Genomic DNA, 16,505 nt, shown 5'->3' with positions numbered 1-16,505 from the left:
GAAGTGACGTAAGGATGGCGGAGGGGCGCGAGGTTTCAAGATGGCGGTGGCTAGGTGGCTGACCGAGAAGCAGAGGTGAAGGCCCCTAGCAAGTGAAGGAGGCCGAAAATTGCCCCCCTCCCCGCTTCTCCCGGTCCCGGAATTCCGGAAGAAGTGTAAGTATGCGATCTTGCTCCATTCTGCTTTTTCATCGGTCGCGCTCCGTCCAGGGGCCCGCGCGGTTGCCTCGGGAACACCGGGCCGCGCTCTCAGTCTCCGCGGTTGAGGTCTCCCGGGTCGCGGTCTGGGGAACCCGCTGCGCCCGCCTTCCCGCCGCGGCTTATCCTGGGGGTTAGCGCCGCCACCTGTCCCGACGCGTCCGCTCGCTCTCCTCCGCCATGGGCTGGGCGTCTGGCCTCGGGTCAGAGTCAACCGTCGCCATGGTTTCGGCAGTTGCCGCTGCCGCTTCTCTGGCCTGGGCTCCATCCCGGCAGACGCCGGTCCCTTGTGTTTTGTGACCCAGTTGACCTCTTGCTTCTACTTTTCAGATCAGGAATAAAACTTAAAAAAAAAAAAAAAAAAAGGAAAGGAAAGGGGGAAAACAAAAGGTATTGTGCCTCCGAAGGCTCGTGTCTCCTGTGAAAATTTCTCTCTGATGCTTGACTGTTCCGTGTCTCGGTTGTGAGGACCAGAGCGGCCCCTCTGAGGATGCGATGACAGCTTGTGTGTGGAGTCATGTTGTTCCTTTCCAACTTCTCTCCCTCCCCACCGCCCACTCCCAGCCTTTTCTTAGAAAAGACATCTGTGATGGGGTCCATTGCTTGCCACGAGGCCACCTTTAAGACATTTAGCAAAAAGTCAAGGCAGTTGCTGAAAGACACATGAAGTAAGAAGCTTGTTTGGCAGAAGCTTCCTGTAGGGGAGGAGAGGAGGTATAAAATTGCATGGTCCTGGCGGGGGTAGATAGCACAGTGGTTCTGCAAACAGACTGTCATGCCTGAGGCTCCGAAGTCCCAGGTTCAAAACCCCGCTAACTAACCACAGGCCAGAGCTGAGCAGTACTCTGGTTAAAGGGGAAAAAAAAAAAACAAAAAACGTTCAGATTTAAAATTGTATGTTCCAAAAAGTCAACCTCGTGATGTTGCCTTTAACAGTCTTCCTGCACAAGGAAGGACATTTGTCAACCTTTACTATTTTGCAAAGAAGTGTTAAAAATTTAAACTTGCAAGCGTTATGGAAGTGCCTTGATTTTATGCAGCTTTTGATTAAAAAAAAAATTCCTTCAGTTACAAGTATCCCTTCCATATACATAAAAAAAAATACAGATTAGCATTCCAGTTGATACTTATGATAACATTTGGAAGCCCCTTTAAGTAGTACTTAAACTTTGATTATGTTCTATGTTATTTTGTTTGGTTTATTTTAATGAGAGATAGAGAGAGAAACGCCAGAGCCCTATCCAGCTCTGGCTTATGGTGGTGCTGGGAAGTGAGCCTGGGGCTTGGAGCCTCAAGCATGAAAGTTTTGCAGAACTACTGTGTGATCTTCTGCAGCATAGTTCTGTGCTCTTGAGAACCAAGGTTTATGTCTGGATTAAAGCAGCTTAGTCTGGTGAGCTCATACTTAGAAGTGTTGGGAGTACATGTGGAGATAAACCATGGCAGAAGCAGAGGTGAGGTTTGTGTGGTTCACCCCAGATCTTCCCCCCTTTCATTCTCTGTTTTCCTTTTCAGCCTGGATGAAAGTGAAGGGAGCATATTGGAAAATAACTGATGACTTAATGCTTCTGTTGTTTATAGTTTGTGCCCTATTGCTGAGGTGTTTTCTGATTTCTTTTTTGCAATTGGCAAGTCTGTGCTGTAATCCATGAAAAAAGTTAATGACTTAATGGTATAAAGTGATCTTCAAGCCTTTTTTTTTTTTTTTTTAAGAGAATACTATTTCTAAAATACTATTTGACCATTTTGGTCATGGTCAAGAAAGTCAACGGTATTTTCTTGCACACTATTGACAAAGCTAGGGGGTAAAGAACAAGATTAAAAAGTTAAAAGATTGACAGCTGTAGAAATAACAATGGTTATACAAAAGACTTTCATGCTGAGACTGAGGTCACAACTATGTAATAGAAGAAATCCAATTAAGTACCAAAGAAGTAACTATTTCCTTGTCTTTGCAGGTTTTTTTTTTTTTTTTAATGAATTGGTAAACTACAAAGATCGTCAACATGGGACGGAGATCAACATCATCCACCAAGAGTGGAAAATTTATGAACCCCACAGACCAAGCTCGTAAGTGTGGGGTAATGAAGAGGAATAATAAAGTTGGAAGCCTTAGGGCACTCTGTTTCATTATGTCTTAATTACAAGATCAGCAGTGCTCAGAGTCAGATTACAAAGTAATTTATTGTTCTTGTGGAAAATTGAAGCTTTAAACACACCTAAGATGTACCCTTATTTCTAAAGTTAATTAGCTTAGAACATAGAATTGACTTAACACTTTCTTGATTTAAAATTTGGAGCAAATTATTTTTGTAACTTTTTGTTTAGTATATTCCCTTCAGATTCATGGTTATTTTTTAAGAAACTTAAAGCAGAAATTTCTCAGTTCATTTTTGGTTGGCATAATTAGAACAGTGGTTGGGCGGTAGCGCAGGTGGTGGTGCAAAGCACAATGACGGGAGTATGGATCCTGGTTTGAGCCCCCCGGCTCCCCACCTGCAGGGGAGTCACTTCACAAGTGGTGAAGCAGGTCTGCAGGTGTCTTTCTCTCCCCCCCCCCCCCCGCCTTCCCCTCCTCTCTCCATTTCTCTCTGTCCTATCCAGCAACAACGACATCAGTAACAACAATTACAACAATGAGACAACCAGGACAACAAAAGGGATTAAGTATTTTAAAAAATAGTGTGGTTGGCATCCAGTAGGCAGAGGCCAGGGATGCTGCTAAATGCCCTGCAGTGGGGCCAGGCGGTGGCACACCTGGTGGAGCACACGTTACTATGCGCAAGGACCTGGGTCCAAACACCCCACCTGCAGGGGGAAGTGAGTGGTGAAGTGATTCTGCAGGTGTCTCTCTTCCTCTCTGTCTCCCCCTTCTCTCTCAATTTCTCTCTATCCAGTAAATAATTTTTTTAAACCTACAATGCACGTGACAGTCTCCCATAATAACAAGAATGATATATTGAATGAGAGGAAATGCTAATAATGTTCAGAATTCAAAATTTCAAATTCAAAATTTTTATGTTTTATATTTCTTTCTCTCACAAGGAAAGGAAGCCCGGAAGAGAGAATTAAAGAAGGTAGGATTTCAGAAGCATCTTATTAGATATAAATGTTACTTGGTACATACTATATAGTTGATACTAATGGATTTCAAAATAACATTCCCAGTTAATTCTCAGTAAAGATCCTTTATGCTTCTGCTTCTTCTAACAGTAAACTCTGCTAGGCCAAAATATACCTAAAAGTTATATGAAAAAGCTTTACAGATAAATAGGTCACTACTATAACTATTGATGACCTTTTCTGGTATGTTAAATACATTTGAAAACCCTTCTCTATAAAAACATACATCTTTGTTAAAAGCTACTGAATGGAAATAAATGTGATGCTGAATAGCTTTGTATAATGATTGCGTAGCAATGTGCTTTTCAGAATAAGGTTTTACCTTTTTAATAGCACATTGTAACACATTGAGAGGACAGAGGTTTCTTAGTAATTTGCATTTGGTGTTCTTATTTCTTCATTTAACATTAAATCCTCAAAAGCTCATCACTGATAATTTTTACATTTAAATGTCTTGTTTAAAAACAAAGATATTTTAAAATAACTTTTCTTGAAGAACTCACAAGGCTAAGAATAACTACTTGCCCAAGAAACACATTTGTGTTTTCTTTTTAATTCTTTTTCTTTTTTTATTCTATAAAGACATTTGAAACCAAAGTGTTGCATACTTCTGTTTCTAGTGGTTGTTAAGAATAAGCTCAACTTCAGTTGAAATAGCTTCTTGAAGTAAATTGAAATTAAAAACTCTTATTTACCTGGCATCCTGATAGCCTGTTCTTTTTTTTTTTTTTTTCCCTAAGAACAAAAAACAGCGCATGATGGTTCGAGCTGCAGTTTTAAAGATGAAAGACCCCAAACAGATTATCCGGGACATGGAGAAATTGGATGAAATGGGTAAGAGCTTATAGAAAAGCTAAATTTTACAGCAGGGATAGCCATTGATACCCATAGGCAAAAGGAGAGATTCTTTTTTAAATATCAGCAGTCACTATATAAATCTAAATAGTCAACCACTGTGAATTTAAGTCAATTTCTAATTTTTTTCAATGAGACAGCCCAGAGATGTTTCTTACATTAGAATACTGGGTTTGGATATGACTCACCCGCCTCCGGAAGTCTCCTCAGCAGCATATCTTAAAGATTATCCCTCTGATTCTCTCTCCCTCCAAGCTTTCTTAATAATAAATATATGAAATCTTTAAAGAGTGGTAGTAATTCTTACCTTGTTGTGCATATTTTCCCCCCACATTTAATTGTCACACAGGGTGTATTGTTCCTATTTTACAGATTAGAAAACTCAGGCATAGAGAGATGACATTCCTGGGGGCCAGGTGGTGGCACACCTGGTTAAGCACACATATTACAGTGTGCAAGGACTGTAAACACCTCGGGTCCCCACCTGCAGGGGGGAAGCTTCACAAGCAGTGAAGCTATGTTGCAGGTGTGTGTCTGTCTCTCCGCTATCTTCCCTTTCTCTCTTGATTTCTCTCTTTCTCTATAGAGTAAATAAAATAGCATATTTTTAGAAAAAGTGAAAAGAACACTTCGTTAGGGCTGTTTGAAATATAATTTCAGATATCATTGTCAAGATTGGCCATCTATCTGTCTGGCCTACTCTCAGTTAACTTCATTGTGCATGCTGCTAATGAACTTCTTGAGAAGCATTATATGGATGGAACTAGGGGAGACTGGGCAACAAGGCCACAGACAGCTTTTAGCTTTATTTCATCCATGCTTGTGAGACCTTCTCTCTTCCAAACCTGCATTTCGCATTTCAGTAAAGAACCTAGTCCCAATTTGAATTATGTGGCATTCGATCTTTGTGTCAGTCTTGGTGTATAAATGAAGAGAAGGGACTAATTGAGTAGACTGGCCTGCTTCTTATTCTTGGAGCAGCAGATCTGAAATTAAATCACATGCTGAATGTGTCATCAAGTGAAAGAGAAAGGATTGTATGATAGTTAGACAAAAAATACCAGTCCATCATAAATAGTATACTGGTAATCTGTACTAGTCAGTATAAATATAGTATAGTAAATTGTTGATTGAGTCATCTCTGAATATTTTATTTGTAGTCCTACTTGGTCATCAGAGCTTTCTTGCAAAATAATTGATGCCCCCATTTTCCAGACGAAGACACTGAAGTTCAAAGAAGTCAGGTCTCTACAATCTCAGAGATTAATGGCAGAGCCACTGTAGTTTATAAGCCCAGATCTTCTGACTGAATCTTCAGTATATAAACTCTTGAGTACAGAGTAGTGAAACTTTTTGTTTCATTACAGTGATATTTCTTAGGGGGGAAAGTAAGTGATTTTTATACTGAGACACAATTAACATAATACTATATATTCAACTTAGGTGTGTAGTATGATTTGATAAATGTATCTCTTTTAAGATGTTTAGCACAAGAATTTTAGTTAACATCCATCACCACACATAATTAGAATTTTTTCTTTGTGATGAGAATTTGAAGTTTTAATCTCAGGGAGAAGAAAGTAATATTAGCCATCTTGAAAGGGTGGAATTTGTTAACTATTTCAGTTCTGCTTTATAAAGTTGAAGAGTATTACCTGATGTCTGGATCCTTTATTGAAAGTTTAACATATAAGGAGTTTTTTTACTAATTGATACTTGATTGCAATGACGTTTTTATGTTTAATTCTATAATTTGCTTTTTTTCCCTCAAGAGTTTAACCCAGTGCAACAACCACAATTAAATGAGAAGGTGCTGAAAGACAAGCGTAAAAAACTGCGTGAAACTTTTGAACGCATTCTACGGCTCTATGAAAAAGAGAATCCAGATATTTACAAAGAGTTGAGAAAGCTAGAAGTAGAATATGAACAGAAGAGGGCTCAACTTAGCCAATATTTTGATGCTGTCAAGGTAATCAATTTTCTTTTGAAAGATAAACTAAAATGTTGTGCTGAGACTTTCTCAAAGTCTATGGGAGAATTGATCATGTTGGCAAACTTGACGTACCCAGTGAGCCAGCAAATTTAATTCTGCAAGAGAAGTTAATCCCTCTGCTGTTGATGAGTATTGAGTTACTATAGTTTTACACAGTAAAAAGCTCAAAACTAGAAATAACCCAGATGTTCACTAAAAAGTTGTTCATAGCCAAACTAATTATTTATAAAATTGATTACTACTCAGCAATGAAAAGGAGTTATCTACTGACACCCAAGAAAATTTGAGTTGAAAAAAATTTAGTTTTTAAATCTCACAACCATGCTAAAGTTTTTTTATAGTGATGATCACAATTAAAATTCTAGAACAAACAAAACCGTTCTCGGGTGGGGGGGGGGAGTCTAACTGATTGCTTCAGAACATTGTTGTAGGTTGTTAGGAAAGGAGTATGAGGTATATGCATTAGTCAAAACTCCCTTGTACATTTCATTGTAATTATACCTGAAAAGAACTAACTGGTATCACTTGTCAAGTAGGTAGTAAGGGGGAGCTAGGCAGTAGCGCAGCGGGTTAAGTCCACGTGGTGCAAAGTGCAGGGACAGGCGTAAAGATCCCTGTTCGAGCCCCTGGTTCCCCACCTAAGGGGAGTCGCTTCACAGGTGGTGAAGCATGTCTGCAGGTGTCTATCTTTCTCTCCCCCTCTGTCTTCCCCTCCTCTTTCCATTTCTCTCTGTCCTATCTAATAATGATGACATCAGTAACAACAATAATAACTACAACAGCAATTAAAAAAACAAGGGCAACAAAAGGGGAAATAAATAAATATAAAAAAATTTTAAGTAGGTAGTAAGGGTCCCTTTTTGATAAATTATTTGGTGTCATAATTTGTTTAATGTTGCATAGCTAGTATTTGGCAAAACTCAACAAAAGCAAACTAATACTACAACCCAAACTACCTCTGTGTACATACTATTTCTGAGTTAATTGATACGTACTATTATGCTGTCATCTAGCGTAATAATCTGGCCTAGGTGCTAGATTCTGTTACAGTTGGATTTCAAATAAGAAAGAATCAGCTGTCTTTTTTTTTTCCCCCAATTCATTGACAGTTTCCCCAATTCATTGACATTAGCAAGCCCTCTCTTTCCCTCCCCACTTAGGTTGGGAAACAAGATTATAAAATAACAGACAATTTTCAGTCTTTGTAGGTTACTCTTTTACAATGTTACTGAAAGATTCTCTCTGTTTCAGAATGCTCAGCATGTGGAAGTGGAGAGTATTCCTTTGCCAGATATGCCACATGCTCCTTCCAACATCTTGATCCAGGATATTCCCCTTCCTGGTGCCCAGCCACCCTCCATCCTTAAGAAGACCTCAGCCTATGGGTAAGGAATTATTAACATAATCACATAGCATTAATTTAAGAAGCACCTCTTGATTATTCAGTTCCATAATTAGTGCAATGAGAAAATACATATGAGTATAAACAATGTCACTTGATTAAATGTGAAATAGAAGAGGATAGAAATCTGTCTCATCATTAACCTAATTATTATAAAATTTCTTCACAGTCCTCCAAATCGGGCAGTTTCTATACTTCCTCTTCTTGGACATGGTGTTCCACGATTGCCTCCTGGCAGAAAACCTCCTGGTCCTCCTCCTGGTCCTCCACCTCCTCAAGTCTTGCAGATGTATGGCCGTAAAGTAGGCTTTGCCCTAGATCTTCCTCCTCGTAGGCGAGATGAAGACATGTTATACAGTCCTGAACTTGGTAAGGAACACCTTTCGCTTTTATATCCTTTCCACTAATACATATTTTATATGTTGCCCCTATTTAATATTTTATTTACCACCCCTAGAACTTGGGGAATAAAAGAGGATACATAAAAATAAGATGCATAGAGGCTGGGCAATGGAGCACACATGTTGCAGTCTGTAATGACCGAGGTTCAAACCCCCCAGTCCCTGCCTACTGTTTCCTTCACAAATAGTGAAACAGTGCTGCAGGCCTCTCTTTCTTTCTCTCTGTCTCTCTCCTCTTCTTATCTTCTCTTCCTTCTCAATGTTCTGTCTCCTTGCAACAAATAGTAAATTAAAAGAGAGAGATGGGGGGGGGGGTGAGATGCATAGTAATAGTAGAGATATTGTATGTCATGAAGTATAGAAGTAATGGCTCTCTCACTAACAATTCCTTAATATTTGTTTCTCTTCAGCTTTATTGTCATCAACTAGAACATCATTTAGTACTGAGATTATGTGTGTGTACCACTTTCTATTTAAACACCCTGAATTAAATAGTGAGCATTGTCTTATTTTGAGGTACTATGTAGAAGAGAATCTAATTGTGTTTCCTGCTCCCTTTCCCCCTCTTAAGCTCAACGAGGTCATGATGATGATGTTTCCAGCACCAGTGAAGATGATGGTTATCCTGAGGACATGGATCAGGATAAGCATGATGACAGCACTGATGACAGTGACACTGACAGATCTGATGGAGAAAGTGAAGGGGATGAATTTATGCACCGTGATGATAATGAGAGAGACACCAATGAAGAGAAAAAGTCAGGTATGTGCAAATGAAAATTTCCTGGTATGAGTGAGTAAATAGCACACAGACTGAAGATCTTGATTTTAAATGTCTACATTGGAAGACCTTTAAATTTTTTTTTTTTCCCTCCAGGGTTATTGCTGGGCTCAGTGCCTGCACCATGAATCCACTGCTCCTGGAGGCCATTTTTCCCCCTTTTTGTTGCCCTAGTTGTTGCAGCCTCGTTGCGGTTATTATTGCCATTGTTGACGTTGCTTTGTTGTTGGATAGGACAGAGAGAAATGGAGAGAGGAGGGGAAGACAGAGAGAGAGGGGAGAGAAAGATAGACACCTGCAGACCTGCTTCACCGCCCGTGAAGCAACTCCCCTGCAGGTGGGGAGCTGGGGGCTTGAACCGGGGACCTTTAAATTTTATGTCTGATATCTTAGGTGAACCAGAAACATGATTATAGAAAATAAGTAATAGTAAACAAAAAAAAAGAAAGAAAATAGACACTGAGTGATGCAAAAATATATGATTTCACACCACAGAAGACTTGGCACTTCTTTTGGAACTTATCAGTAATGCTAATGTTGGTATTTATATATTTTTCCTATTTCTTAAGAATTATGATTGCAAGCCTGAGTACTAATTAAATGAGTCACAGAGCTGCTAATTATAAGTTATATGGTGGAAGGGTGATGAGTGATGGCATAGCGGGTAAAGTTCACAAGTTGCCATGCATAAGGACTTGGATTCAGACCCCCTTGTCCCCACCTACAAGGGGAAAAACATTGTGAGGAATGGAGCAGGTTGCAAGTATCTTGCTTGCTCCCTCTCTTGCCCTGCTTCTGTCAGTATCATTTAAAAATTTTTTTTCTTTTAAGGTACGTAGGAGCTAGTACTGAGAAATGGAGAACCATTAAAGCCACAGTAGATCTATTTTTCTCTGTGACTATGGTCTTTTGTCTAATTTTCTACTTTTTAATATATGATTTTTCTTTTTTTTTAATTTCTTTATTGAGGGGTTAATGGCTTACAGTCGACAATAAAATAAAATAGTTTGTACATGCATGATTCAACCCCCAGTAGGTCCTCCTGCTATCATGATCCAGGACCTAAACCCTCCCCCCACCACCCAATAGTCTTTTACTTTGGTGCAATACACAATGCAGCATGGTGTTTAATAGTGTCAAAAAGAGTGCTTTTGTCAGGTTAAGAAGTTCCCTTCAGGGAGTAGGGTGGTAGCACAACAGGTTAAGTGCACGTGGTGCGAAGCAAAGGGTTCTGGTTCAAGCCCTGGCTCCCCACCTGTAGGGGAGTCACTTCACGGGTGGTGAAGCAGGTCTGCAGGTGTCTATCTCCCCCCTCTCTCTGTCACCCCCTCCTCTCTCCATTTCTCTCTGTCCTGCCCAACAATGAAGGCATCAACAACAGTCATAACTAAACAACAATAAAAAAAAAATGGGCAACAAAAGGGATAATACATTTTTAAAATTTTAAAAATTAAGAAAAAAGTTCCCTTCATCAGTACTAGTTTGCTAAGTGGTTTTACTATATGCACTTTAAGCGTCTGTTTTGATATTACCTCTTTTTTTTAACATTTATTTCCTTTTGTTGCCCTTGTTTTTTATTGTTGTAGTTATTATTGATGTTGTCATTGTTGGATAGGACAGAGAGAAATGGAGAGAGGAGGGGAAGACAGAGAGGGAAAGAAAAAGATAGACACCTGCAGACCTGCTTCAGTGCCTGTGAAGCGATTCCTCTGCAGGTGGGGAGCCAGGGGCTTAAACTGGGATCCTTATGTTGGTCCTTGCACTTTGCGCCACATGCGCTTAACCCACTACGCTACCTCCCGACTCCCGATACTGTTACCATTTTTTAAGTTGCTTATCAGTGTGGATTATAGTCAATGCTTTTCTAATATTAAATTGTCACACATTGGTAGGGCTGGCCCTACATGTTCATGATGGGCTTTTCATATAAAACACTATTGGATTCAATTTGCTTATTTTTTATGTTGAACAATGGGCTAATTTTGTTACCAGTGTTATTCTGGCATCGTGAGTTCTGAATAACATTCTAGAAAATTGCTTTTCACTGAGGTGTTTGATTTAATTGGTACAAAGATATCAGAAGTATTTTGTAAGATTTTAAAATTTTTAACTTTTAAATTGGTATGGCATTTAAATACAGCACTAGTTGAGACTGGTACTATTTTTAATCTGGCTTTCTTTTGTTTATCTCCTTCCAAACTGGTGGGCAGCACTGATACCCAGTATGCACATTACAAAATTATTAAGTTAGTAAATGTGAACTGAGTTTTGTTGATCCCAATCCATTAGCTTTCTCTCTCGCTCTGGTCCTTAGGTCTAAGTGTACGATTTGCAGATATGCCTGGAAAATCAAGGAAGAAAAAGAAGAATATCAAGGAACTGACTCCTCTTCAAGCCATGATGCTTCGAATGGCAGGTAATGCAGATAAAGAATAGTGAAACACTTTCATATTTTCTCATGCTAGTTGCTTTACAGAATTTTTTTCATTGAGAAACTGAGGTAAGTAGGGAGTCCTTGTTTTATAAAAGTTGAGGTTTGGAGACAATAATGTAAGCTATTCAGTGTTACATAGTAATTGCACTGCTGTATAAGTCCACCTTTACTTTCATATAAATCCTGAAACTTTGCACATTACTATACTAGCACAAATGCATAGATACTACTTGTTTTGTATGTATTTTATTGAAAAAGACTAGTTATGGATATTAAGAATGCATTTATTGACTATGTAACTTCAGTCATTGCTGCTTTACAGGCTGTAAAATGAAAGAGTCAGCATCACTTACGTGGTTTAAAATTTATTCTAGGCCAGGAAATCCCTGAGGAAGGACGAGAAGTGGAGGAATTTTCAGAGGAGGATGATGAAGATGATTCTGATGACTCTGATACAGAAAAACAATCACAAAAACAACATAAAGAAGAGTCTCTTTCTGATGGCACATCCACTTCTTCACAGCAGCAAGCCCCCCCACAGTCTGTTCCTCCTTCTCAGATACAAGCACCCCCCATGCCTGGACCACCTCCGCTTGGACCACCACCTGCTCCACCTTTACGGCCACCTGGACCTCCTACAGGCCTTCCTCCTGGACCACCTCCAGGCAAGCAATTAGATGTTTAATTATATGAATAATTAGTTTTGTCTAAATGTATACTTACTGTTATTTTTCTTTAGTTGCTAATTGTTAGATGTTACTGTAGTTTTGTCTTACTTTATATTTCCTTAATTTGATAGGCCAGAGAAATTGAAAGGGGAGGGGAGATAGAGACAGAGACAGAGACTGACCTGCAGTACTGCTTGCTCATGAAGCTTCCCTCCTGCAGATAGGGACCAGAGGCTTGAACCTAGGTCCTGGAGCATGGTAACATATGCACTCAATCAGATGCCACTGCCCAGCCCTTCATGATAATTTTTAGAGATAAAAATAATGTTAAATTTTGGGCTTAAAAGTATAAAAGGTGAGGCCAGTGGCAGATTGTATTTCTCAAATGTGAGTCCCTGGGATTGATCTCTGACACCAGATAAAAGCAAGGAAGACAAAAGCAAATAGAGCATCCTAATAAACATGATGACATGATACCTTACTGCCATTTAAAAAAGGAGTCAGACGGTAGTGCAGCAGGTTAAGCGCACATGGCGCAAAGCGCCAAGGACCAGCATAAAGATCCCGGTTCAATCCCCTGGCTCCCCACCTGCAGGGGAGTCACTTCACAGGTGGTGAAGCAGGTCTGCTGGTGTCTATCTTTCTCTCCCCCTCTCTGTCTTCCCCTCCTTTCTCCATTTCTCTCTGTCCTATCTAACAACGACGACATCAGTAACGACAACCATGAAGAACAATAAGAGCAACAAAAGGGAAAATATTAAAAAAAAAAAAAAAAAAAAGAATAACAAGGGATCAGGTGATGGCACATCGGGCAGGCCATATATTACAAAGCAGAAGGACCCAGGTTCAAGTTCCCAGTTCCAACCTGCAGGGGGAAAGCTTCACAAGTGATGAAACAGTGTTGCAGGAAGCCTCACTATCTCTATCCAAAATAAGTAAAATAAATTTTAAAATAATAAGAACCAGAAGAGAGAGTTTACCAGATAGGGTGCCTGTCTTAATACATGTTCAACCCAGGTTTGAACCTTGGCACCACATAGGCACTCCCTGGCTCCAGACTACAGTGCTTCTCTCTTACTCTTTTTTTCTGAGTGAAAAAAAGCAGTTCAGAATCAAGAATCGCACACATGCACTGAGCACCAGCTCCACTAAATAATTATTTTTCTCTGTTGGTAGTGCTGAAAATAAAAGAGAAATGATTCCTAACAAATTTGCTACTCTTGGTGTGGTGCTCAAATATTTGAAGTTACCTGATTTCAGGTTAAAGTGATAAAATAAGCCATGTCTAAGTTGCCTTTATGCCACAATGGCATGTGCTCACTCTCTCTCTTTCAATATATATTTATATTTGTTTGGCGTTTATCATTTCTCTTTTCAGGAGCTCCTCCATTCCTGAGACCACCTGGAATGCCAGGACTGCGTGGGCCTTTACCTCGACTTTTACCTCCAGGACCACCACCAGGCCGTCCCCCTGGGCCTCCTCCAGGGCCCCCTCCAGGTCTGCCTCCTGGCCCTCCTCCTCGGGGACCCCCACCAAGGCTACCTCCCCCTGCACCTCCAGGTGAAACTTTTGATTTCTCTTATTTGTATACTACATATATTGATTGCTCTAAGATATGTTTTTACATCCCAATGCCACTAAACCAATAAAAAACTTAAATAGTATTATTTAGTGGCTTTTGGTCTGGATGGACATTACATTTTTACATACAATGTTGCTTTTCCCAGTCAGGCATTACTTTGAATTGAAATTTCCTTTTGAGGTTTGTTTTTCTACTATTATACTTAGTATTATGAAGTTATTTCATACAGCTGATGAGTACCAAAATTTAGACATTTCCACCTCCACTTTTCTGCTATTTAGGTTAGATGTGGCAGTTCCCCCTTTATTGTTTGTGGCCTACTGAATGTCTACATTTAGTGTGAGGCATTAGAGCTCTTGAGCTTAAGAGTTTCTTTCTCCTATTCAGTAATACGGAGAATAATCATGAACCTATAGGCAGTAGCATCTTGGGTTTGATGAAGTTTCATGTTTTATATTCAGTCCTAAAACAGAATTTGAAGAGATTATGATCTGCATATCATGGTAAGGAACTGCCAGTGGGGACTTGAATTCTTTTCTAGTAGTAGTGGCATGTTGTAATTATTGGTATTCTCTTATTCCAGGATTAATTCTATTTCCTGTTCTTAATTTACCTTTATGGGATAGAAATCTGTAAATAACACATGAAAATTAAACCTCCAGCTTTGTTAGCATCTGCACTGAGCAGCTAGAATAGGATTCTATCACATTTAACAAACTTGAAATCAAATTTGAAGCCAGTTGTTACTGTCAATTGATACTTTAACGCAGTACATTATTCAGAGAGGAAGAAAATAGAAGTACATATATAGAAACAGGCTTTAGTGGTCTGGAAGGTGGCACAGTAGATAAAGCACTGGACTATCAAGTCTGAGGTCCCGAGTTCAATCCCAGTAGAACATGTACCAGAGTGATGCCTTATCCTTTCTCTCCTATCTTTCTTATGAGTAAATAACTAAAATATTAAAAACATAGAAACTTAGGGTTTATACTTATAATAAATACAGTCCGTATCAAAATTAAAATGCAGCATGATTTCCTGTAAATTTTACATTTTAATAGTACTTGTTCACCTATGTTTTTAATATCCTTAATAGTAGTGAAATGTTATTCTTGTGGGTCAGAGAGATAGCGTAATGATTATGCAGAAAGACTTTTCTGCCTAAGGGTCTTCAGTCTCAGGTTGAATCTGGGGCAACACTATAAACCAGAGCAGAGGAATGCTCTGGTTGGTTGTTTAAATGTTACTGTGGTTGGGAGTCTGGCAGTAGTGCAGCAGGTTAAGCACACGTGCAGCAAAGTGCAAGGACCACTGTAAGGATCCCAGTTCGATCCCCCAGCTTCCCACCTGCAGGGGAGTCGCTTCACAGGCAGTGAAGGAGGTCTACAGGTGTCTTTCTCTCCCCTGTCTTCCCCTCCTCTCGACATTTCTCTTTGTCCTGTCCAACAATAACGACATCAATAACAACAACAATAATAACTGCAACAGCAATAAAAAACAGGGGCAACAAAAGGGAAAATAAATAAATATATATAGAAAAAAAATGTTTAATGTTACTGTGGTCTTCATCACTTTTCTTTTATGTAGGTATCCCTCCACCTCGTCCTGGCATGATGCGCCCACCTTTGGTGCCTCCACTTGGACCTGCCCCACCTGGGCTTTTCCCACCAGCTCCCTTGCCGAACCCAGGGGTTTTAAGTGCTCCGCCCAACTTGATTCAACGACCCAAGGCGGATGATACAAGCGCAGCCACCATTGAGAAGAAAGCCACAGCAACCATCAGTGCCAAACCACAAATCACCAACCCCAAGGCAGAGATCACTCGATTTGTGCCCACTGCACTGAGGGTGCGCCGGGAGAATAAAGGGGCTAGTGCTGCTCCCCAAAGAAAGTTAGAGGATGATTCTGCTGTGCCTCTTGCCAAAGCAGCCCCCAAGTCTGGTCCTGCTGTTCCTGTCTCAGTACAAACTAAGGATGATGTTTATGAAGCTTTCATGAAAGAGATGGAAGGACTACTGTGACAGCATTTGATTCCAGAAAAGGCTTCTTTCATATTAGTGATTCATGGAAAAAGAGGCTCTTATTAAGCTTAAAGAGCTGCTTTCACTGTCAGGGTATTTTCTAATTTCAGTTTAAGGAATATCCTAACATTTAACATTGATCAGAAGTTACTACATATAAGAGAGACTGACAATAGGTTGGTTATTGAAGCAGTGCTGCTAATAACATCCATTCTCTGTCATACCACCATTTTCATCCCAATTCTTCCCTTTTTCCAATTCATTGACAATTCTGACCTTTGTTACTTAATTTGCTGTGATTCCCTTGTGCTCTGGGCACTGGAGAAGAGATTTCTGGAGGGGAAAAAAAGGTTATTTCACCCCCATCTTGGCCTTTTGTGTTTTCGAGTTACTCTTAATATTTTCTTGTAAATATTTTGTAATATTGTAGTGAAATGGATCACAATGTCATTTCCTAATACAGAGCAAGATATGTGGGAAGAAATTGTACAATTTGATTAAAATTATTTCCCACTGACCTAAACTTCTAAGTGTTTCATGAAATAAATAAATGTTCTACACCAATATCTCCTCTGTGTTACCTCTAATTTATAGACATATCTTCTACATCAAAAAAGAAGCAAGTATTTAAAATAGGTTTTAAGAAACTACTATTTCTCATACAGAATGTGTAAGTGTCTGAGAAATTTTAATTTTAAAGAGAGAGAACCCTTCAAAACTGTCGTATTGACTTTGGGGAAAAAAGAGAGGTTATGGGAGTCAGGCAGTAGCTCAGCGGGTTACGCGCATGCGGTGCAAAGTGCAAGGACCATCCTAAGGATCCCAGTTCCAGCACCGGGTTCCCCACCTGCCTGGGGGGGGGGGGGGGGCTTCACAAGTGGTGAAGCAGGTCTGCAGGTGTTTGTCTTTCTCCATTTCTCTGTCCTAACGACATCAGTAACAACAATAATAACTACAATAAAAAAGGGCAACAAAACCGGTAAATATTAAAAAGAGGTTATTGCTAGAAAAATGGTGCATCTTCTCCTGAAAATTGTTTTCTTTAGA

General features: G+C 39.7%; 1 protein-coding gene across 2 annotated transcripts; it reads left to right on the top strand.

Annotated features, from left to right (window-relative positions):
• The first annotated feature begins 24 nt into the window (after positions 1-24).
• Positions 25-16,022, top strand: WBP11 (WW domain binding protein 11). Of its 2 annotated transcripts, none has more exons than XM_060194424.1 (12): positions 25-153; positions 2,156-2,267; positions 3,243-3,274; positions 4,061-4,154; positions 5,948-6,144; positions 7,420-7,553; positions 7,740-7,939; positions 8,543-8,734; positions 11,067-11,168; positions 11,561-11,851; positions 13,233-13,415; positions 15,025-16,022. In XM_060194424.1, exons 2-12 carry the CDS (start codon positions 2,204-2,206, stop codon positions 15,456-15,458), a joined length of 1,923 nt encoding a protein of 640 aa, XP_060050407.1. In that variant the 5' UTR covers positions 25-153; positions 2,156-2,203; the 3' UTR covers positions 15,459-16,022. The 2 variants fall into 2 exon arrangements, with proteins under 2 accessions (XP_060050407.1, XP_007533205.1); XM_007533143.3 differs by having other exon boundaries at positions 25-157; positions 2,161-2,267.
• Positions 16,023-16,505: the final 483 nt, after the last annotated feature.

This window comes from Erinaceus europaeus, chromosome 7, assembly GCF_950295315.1.
Source record: "Erinaceus europaeus chromosome 7, mEriEur2.1, whole genome shotgun sequence".
Classification (NCBI taxonomy): Eukaryota; Metazoa; Chordata; class Mammalia; order Eulipotyphla; family Erinaceidae; genus Erinaceus; species Erinaceus europaeus.
This window is presented reverse-complemented; position numbering and strand designations above follow the sequence as displayed.

Excerpts from the sequence above, each read along its gene's own strand:
- WBP11 (XM_060194424.1), top strand. The coding sequence starts at position 2,204 with ATGGGACGGAGATCAACATCATCCACCAAGAGTGGAAAATTTATGAAC. Across the intron at positions 11,169-11,560 it reads CATGATGCTTCGAATGGCAG|GCCAGGAAATCCCTGAGGAA; the intron begins GTAATGCAGATA and ends AATTTATTCTAG. Across the intron at positions 13,416-15,024 it reads ACCTCCCCCTGCACCTCCAG|GTATCCCTCCACCTCGTCCT; the intron begins GTGAAACTTTTG and ends TCTTTTATGTAG.